Source organism: Alexandromys fortis, unplaced genomic scaffold (genome assembly GCF_014885135.2).
Source record: "Alexandromys fortis isolate MF-2015 unplaced genomic scaffold, M_Fortis_MF-2015_v1.1 scaffold_24, whole genome shotgun sequence".
In the NCBI taxonomy this organism is placed as follows: Eukaryota; Metazoa; Chordata; class Mammalia; order Rodentia; family Cricetidae; genus Alexandromys; species Alexandromys fortis.
In genome coordinates this window covers 4,701,008-4,708,726 of record NW_026067906.1, presented here as the reverse complement: position 1 = coordinate 4,708,726, position 7,719 = coordinate 4,701,008, and the positions used below count along the sequence as shown (strand labels likewise).

Here is a 7,719-nt window from a genome sequence, read left to right as displayed (position 1 = left end):
AGTCTCATACAATGACAAATAAAAGTTTTAAATGAGTTTTTAAAATTAAGAAATAAAATGAAGTAAAATGTGGTTCTTTGCTCCTCCTTTGCCTCTTTTCTGAAGCTTTCTTTGTCAAGGCTGTTGATTTACTTATAAAGTTAACATTGCTATTCTTTGACCCCCAACTGGGGTGTTAACTTTCTCATATCTTCTTGTGGTAGTCTAGCTGATTTCATACCCCCTTCTTTACACTCATGAGTATAGATTAGCATATGCATGTAGGAGAGAAAATGTGATTTTTGTTTGAGTCACTTCAAGTGTTATTTTCTAGAACCACCCATTTTTTTTCTGCAAGTTTCACAATTACATATTTTAATATAGCTTATTAAAATTAAATTGTGTATAAATGCCACCTGGGGAAGGAAAATGCAACATAAAATGTTTGGAAAGTAACAAAATGTAAAGTATTACTTGATATAATAAAAAGAAAGTTAAAAATTAATGTACTAGGAAGAAAACGGTAGCCTGGAGAGATGGCTCAGTGGTTAAGAGCACTGGATGCTCTTGTCAGTGTTGTGTTTAGTGACCAGCACCGATATGGTGATGAATTAGCATCTATAACCTTAGTTCCAGAAGATTTAGTTCCTTTTCTCTGAATTCCACAGACACTATGTACGCACGCGATACACAGCAGACATCTATGTAGACAAAACACTGGTAAACATAAAGTAATAATAGGTAAAATAAATAAATAGAATAAAAGCAAGAAAGAAGGTAGGTTAAACCAGGAAAACTTGAAAAGAAAACATACATACTCCCCTAGATAATTGTACTTACACAATGATAGTTTCAATACTGAAAGGAACTTAAGATAAAATAAAACTTTTTTTTTTTTGGTCATATTAACCTCTGACCCCAACCTCTTATCCTCATCAATCCTTACTAAAGCATTTTCTAGAAATTTCTATAGAACCATAGATGGTCTTTGGAATCTCACTTGCAGGTCAATTTGTATAAGCTTTTAGCTCACAGTAAATAATCATTCCTCGTTTTAATATTTCATAAAATTGGGATGTAGCTGTGTACTTCTAAATCACCAGAAATGCAGAAAAACATTACTGTGAGTTCTGAGGTGCATGTGGAACACTGTACAGCCCGCTAGTTTTAAAAATATCAGGAAAGCAGAATATTTTTAAGTGTATGGCAATTATCATTCAAACAAAAATTCCATTGTTTCATGGAGGTGCTTATATTTTCTACAAGTTTAATATTTAGTATCACAAATTATTAGTTATTTGCACGTTCAGGAAAGGTTAGCATCTTCCTCTAACACTGGAGAAATGTGGGAAACAAGGTATGCAAATACTGAATATATTAAAAACTACAAAAATTCTGACTCAGTCTGATTTTTGAATCCAATTGATCTTAGCAGAACAAATATAACAAAAACAGCCTAATCTCTTGTATTATGTAAGTTTCAATACTGTATTTTAGGATAGAAAGAAGAGCAGACACACTTCTTATTTGTTTCTTTTCTGTTTTTTTAGTATCATAAATATATCTTTACACAACACACACATTATACACACATACACACACAGAGACACACACGCACACGTGTGTGAGAATATTTGATTTTTCCCCATAAGCACATACATATCCTGTATTTCTCTTCATTAAAAACCTCTTCACTGAATCACTTACAAATTGTGAATAAGGTGACCACTAAGTACATTCTGAAACACTAATGTTTTTAAAACACACTGTGGTGTCGTGAATTTCTTTTGTGAAAGGTAGAGACAGCTGACCAACCCTTTAACAGAGTTTGATTACTATTTGTATGCAGATAGCACAAAAATGTCAATTAAAACGAGTCACAGTCATCACACTGCATGGTCATAATGCTTTATAGACCAGTTTTGTTATCTAATTCAAGGTAGTCTAGTAAATAACCTGAAACCTAAATAAGACACAGAACAGTTGCTGCTTGAGTGACGGCTCAGTGATTAAGAGCACTTGCTGCTCTTGCAGAGGACACTGGTTTGGCTCCCAGCACCCTTGAAACGCGGTCTGTAATGGACTGTAACTTGCGTTTCACGGTATCTAAAACCCTCCTCTGGCTTCTGCAGGCACTGCACACAGGAGGCATACATAGACAGGAAGGAGAATGAGAAAAATCAAGGAAGGAAGGAAGGAATAAAGAATCCAGAAGCCCTAAGTTCTGTGACCAGAGATCTCCATAGATAATAAAGAGTGTTGTCTGTTAATTAAGACAAAAAAGCAGAATGATTCCTTGTTGTTTGGTTTTTGAAGAAATAGCTCATTGACTAGAGGAAAACAAAACAAAATAAGACAAAATTAGTTTCTACAGTTTTTACCTTTCTCCCACTTAAGACAGTCATTGAATCTCCCCAAAACATGATAAATTGCAACGACTTCAATCACATGAATTTTAATAAAAAAAAATAAAATCAATTTCAATTTTGTCTGCATATACTGAAACCATGAACAAATAGACTAAGCACAGGCCATCTCTTTTTGTCTGTTAATTACAGGGGTCCTATGTAACCTTAAAACACTAAGCTTATCTATCTACTTCAAGTGGGAAGTTAGAAATGGAATTCTTCCCACAGAAAATTTAAATGAAATTTTTTTTGAAGCAATTAAATGTTTAAAACAGGAAGCAATGTTTCTTTTCATAGAAACAACCAGAGGAATGCTTATTTTTAAGTCTGTTTTTCTTTAGCCCTACTCACACAAAATAGTCTGTTGCAAAGACTTCACTGCTATGAGGAGGTATTAACTGTAAAAATATAGCAGTCAGTGAAAGCCTAAATTTCCAAGAAAAGTATCCCAGTTTACGATTGCAACCAAATGCATATTCTCCGAGATTCTGAATGAGAAAGCTGTCTGATCATGTAATGAATTAACAATTCATGAATAAGTGTGTACCGTTGGCAACTGTGTTTTAATTATAATCCACGGAAAGAATTTTCTCGTTTTAAATCGTCCACATCACTCTTTTGACTACGGTTTGAAATCGTGGATCTATAAACACTTAAATATATGGATGGCAGCAACTTTAACTACAGAATGACCTTTGACCTCAAAAGTGAAAGCGTACAAGGGTGTGTTTCATTAAACTACAATCAGAACGGCTGAGATGATCAACTTTTCCCGGGACACATCACATCCATTGGTTGCCTTCCAAAAGACAAAAGTAGCAAAAGAGGAAATACTGAAACAGGAAGTCCTGCTTCAGAAACTCAGTAGACTGATTTCATTGGCTAGGAAGTCCAAATGCTGATGCTCCGAATTATGAGCCATTCTTTTTGGGTTTTGGTAACGCATATCCTTATGCAATGTATGTCAAATGGAATTTTTTGATTCACCTCTGACATTTCAAAGTTTCCGTGTTTGAAATCCCCCAGTCTTAAGTAAGTGTCACATTGTCTTATTTGTTTCTTTAATATAAGTTTTTTCCCAACATCTAGAGCTCCATGATGCAAAATGTCGTTCTGTCGATCTTCTGTTCCTGTATTCACTTTAATTTTTTTAATCGTAATTGGATTTTCAAATACAATCACAAATGTATCTCCGATGGACGGTGGCTTTCCCCAGAAGTACTCATCAACACTGCTGTAAGCCTTGCTTGCTTCATAGTTTTCAAAGACATTCATATTGGTGTAGAGACTTGCTGGGGGATTATCAGGGATGTCGAATGACTCCTCTTCAAAGTCATCGTCCTTGAGTTTATTTTCAGTTCCTTTATAGGATGAATAATAGCCCATGTGCTGAAAGAGAGAAGGTTTAAATCGGATCACATTTTTCTGAGCCAAGAGACCTCGAAAATGAGTCAATAGCCAATCGCAAGGCATTTCTTGATAAAACATTAATAAAAAGTGGGCCAGACGTGGGAGATCATGAGAATGATAGAGTTTACCGATGTAACCAAGTTTTGAGAACTCAAGAGTTACCCAGTATGTCCCTTCTAAGGATGCGATGACTTTTTTGATGGCGGTTAAGAAATTTTTGGAACACCGGACGTCATCTTCAAGCATGACGTAATAGTCTGAAGTATTGGCACAAAAATTCAGAAGAAAAGCATAGTCGACATTCTGCTTGGAGCGAAATCTGACTCTATCCTCTGGGTCATTGTAATTTCTTTTAAGACCATCCAGAACTGGATAATATTCTTCAGGAGCATGTATAACCATCAGTCTTCCTGCAATGATGTGATGGGCAAATTTCTGCATGATGTCCTGGACCATGGCATCCCGCCAGGAGGAATTAAAGTCTGCTAGATGCACCACTACTGAAATTTCCTTTAGTTCTTCATAGCTGGACTGTTCAAAAATTGACTTTATTGTTTCAAGTAAATAGTTTCCTTTTCTCCGTTTCACTGATGAAAGACCAATTGTGAGATACCCTGAGCAAAGAAAAAAAAAATATCAGTGGAAAAGTAATTAAATGTCAATAGACTTCAAATAATACAACAATAGGAACCAAATAAACAAGATTTGAATTCTTTAGGCCTGCAATTATAGCAACAAATCTATTAAATTATTATATATTTAACATTTTAATATTAGAGTATTAAACTCGCTACACAAAGGGCTACCGTGTTTCATGTACTTTTGATGTTTTATATAGAAAACAATTTATATTCTTTGAGCAATGTAAGATGGATCCTATATTACAAAAATGCTTAGGAATTATGAAAATAAAATTATCCTAAAATATTATATATAGCCTGATATTCCTATATACTACCAATAGAAAAGAGAGAGATGTTTAGCGATAATGTATCTACAAAGAAATGAAACACAGCGCTTCAGGCCTGTAGTCTTAGCATGTGGAGGACTGAGGCAGAAGGACTGTTTTGAGTTCAAGGCTAGTTTGGTATACACATAGATTTAAAGCCCAGAACAAGATAAAAAAATGAGCATTGTCAAATAATAAATACATCTACAAAAGCAAAGCAATTTTTTAATCAATGCTGACAGGCTAGACTCAAGTGAAAGGGAAAGAAGACTAGACATTAATTTAAATCATCTATAAAATTTCCAGAGAATGAATTGTGTCCTTCAGGGTTTGTATTCAGATTGCTATCTTTACTGAACGAATTCCAAGGCAGACTTTTTAGCCTTATTTTGAAATTTGCCTGATATGTCTTATAGAAAATAAACAGTTTGATAGGATGTATGGAGAAAGAAATTTTACAAATGTATGGTTCAAAGCTATGAATTTATTGCTTCATTTGTTTTGAAAAAACACTTTGCATCTTTACCCTCAGGGGACATTTTTCTTAGATTAAAGTTAAAAAATAAGAACTGGATGTTTTTATGGTGAGAAATAACCTCATATGGTTCACCTCTGAACCATATGTGTATCTTTCTAAAATCTGATTTTCTATCCTGAATATTCAATAACATTCCTTAATCACCAATGTGTAAAAGTGATAATGTGTGTATGTGTAAGGCTTAGTGGGCTAATATGGGCCTTTCCAGGATGCCTCAGGGATGTTTAACAAGCCCAGTGAAAGTCATTCCTTTCTTCTGCCATCCCTATCCTGAATGCACAACTTCTTAAGTCACTGTCACATGACTTAAGTCCCTGACACGTTTTAAGTTAACAACACGTGGTGTTGTTGTCAGGCAATGCAAGTGGTACCCATCCAAGTGGTAACCATCACTTAGTTGAAAGGTCATTCTTTGTGCATATCTTTTACTCTCTCAAATCCTAGACCACACAGGAGCCACTTAAGGGAGCTCTAAATTTTGACTGGCTATCATTTTTTTCCCAATCAAAAAATCTTCATATTGGTTTGAGTAAACTTTGTCATCCTACAGAATCCTCCCCAACTTGAATTTTAAGTTGGCAAATTTTCTTTGGAATGATCGCAAGGATTATTAGAGTACAAGCACTTAAATCTCAAATTCTGACTACTAGAACCTCAAGATAATAATAATAAAAATCCCCTGATTCATTATAATCTGTGATTGTCATTTATAAAATAGTGCACTATCAAGACCACATTCAAAGCTGGTTAGAAACTATAAAACTAAACTATCAGATTGGAAGTAAAACAGCACAACAATATTTTCAAGTTAGACATTTAATTTTACAGTCAAGCGATAATTATCTCTCTTAATGCCCCATAACAAATTTCTAAAGAGTTTTTATTAAAATTTGGTATTTTAATATTTATGGGGTAAGAAAGTATATATAAAGGTTAAAGGATGTCAAATGCTTCTTAAACTATAAAACTCGATAATCTCTAAATCTTGTATTGATACACAAACATAACAAATTATCATTATTTTTGCAAAAATTTCAGTTTTTCATGCAAATTTTAATAAAAAGATTCTGGATACTTACTCTTTCTCTGTAAAGGAGTGGCAGCTAGGTAGCGATAGGTAACATTTATGGTTCCTGAGAAGTTAGATAAGTCCTTGAATGTGTGAACATAGCGTTCAGAATTAAGTTGATGTGTGGATGTTTCCCTTATGAGTTGTTTGTCGCCTTCCTAAATGCAAAAATAAATAAATGCAAAATTAATAAATAATATGTGGCCACAAATGGAGGTCTGGGTAGAGCATGTATTTAGAAAGTTACATGCTTCCTGCCATACTGGCAATGGACTAAACCTCTGAGCCTGCAAGCCAGGCCTAATTAAATACTTTCCTTTACGAGAGTTGCTGTGGTAATGCTGTCTTTTCATAGCAACAGAACATTGACAAGGAAAGACATATAATTTCAAATTGTTGAGAACGATTAACCATCAACATTTTGTCATGAACTTGCTTATCTGAAAATGTTCTTCAGTAACATCAATTAGAATACCTTGGTACCTAGTCAGTAAAATGATTTGAGATCCTGTTGGGCTCTCATCTTTCTTATTGTAGTCTTTCTCTTTGTGTTTGTAGATGCATATGTGAAAATTTGTTTTTGTTTGATGTTCTGGTGAAGATAACTGAAATCGTTTATAATAATTATAATTATTTTTGTGCTGGTAGTAATTCATGTCATCATATGAACAGAAGCACTTAAATTTAAGAAATTTTCCAAATTCAGGTTAACTATTATTTGCTTTCATTTTCTCTGAGCTTAGATGTAAGTTCAATGGTAGATTTTGATAATTTGATAAAGTTATTATTGGCCGTATCCTTATTAGATTATTTTTGGGCATATATTCTATGATTCACTAGCATATATGTCCATAGAATCTAATTAGGTTTCTTTGTGGAAAGTTGTCCACTTTCCTGTGTGTTCTTACATAGATTTATCTGTAGTATTTCTGGTAGGAACTTAAACGAATCAAGTACAAGCCACTAAGACTAGAAAAAGTAAATTCTTTAAATGAATTTTGCCTTGATTCTTATCTGTGGTCAATAAAACTTTAATTAAATCTCTCTTCCAAAACATTGTATAAGATTCAGACACAAGTTTTACCTTGATTGGGACAATAAATAGTTACTGATTCAAAGGCAAAAAAAACACAATTAAACTTTAAAATCATGCGCAGAATTTTTCATGGGAGTAAAAAGAAGAAATACTGAAATTTAACAGGGGTGCTAAGAATTTTTAACTATACTATGAATTCAAAAAAATTCAATCCTACAATCTTTCAAATATTCTCATGACTTTATTCTGTCTGTGATAACATATTTCTATGTTTTACACCACTTTAATTATTTGAAAAAGGACATTTTCACAAGGTTTATAGTATATTCA

At 33.6% G+C, this 7,719-nt stretch overlaps 1 protein-coding gene across 1 annotated transcript in view; it reads right to left on the bottom strand.

Annotated features, from left to right (window-relative positions):
* Positions 1-3,252: 3,252 nt before the first annotated feature.
* The window catches only part of Mgat4c (MGAT4 family member C), a 10,747-nt gene continuing 6,280 nt past the window's right edge, over positions 3,253-7,719 (bottom strand). The window contains exons 3-4 of the mRNA XM_050135557.1: positions 6,364-6,511; positions 3,253-4,411 (exon numbers count right to left, since the gene is read on the bottom strand). Of these exons, the coding sequence (XP_049991514.1) occupies positions 3,270-4,411; positions 6,364-6,511 (1,290 nt within the window). The 3' untranslated portion in view covers positions 3,253-3,269. The remainder of the gene's footprint in view (positions 4,412-6,363; positions 6,512-7,719) is intronic.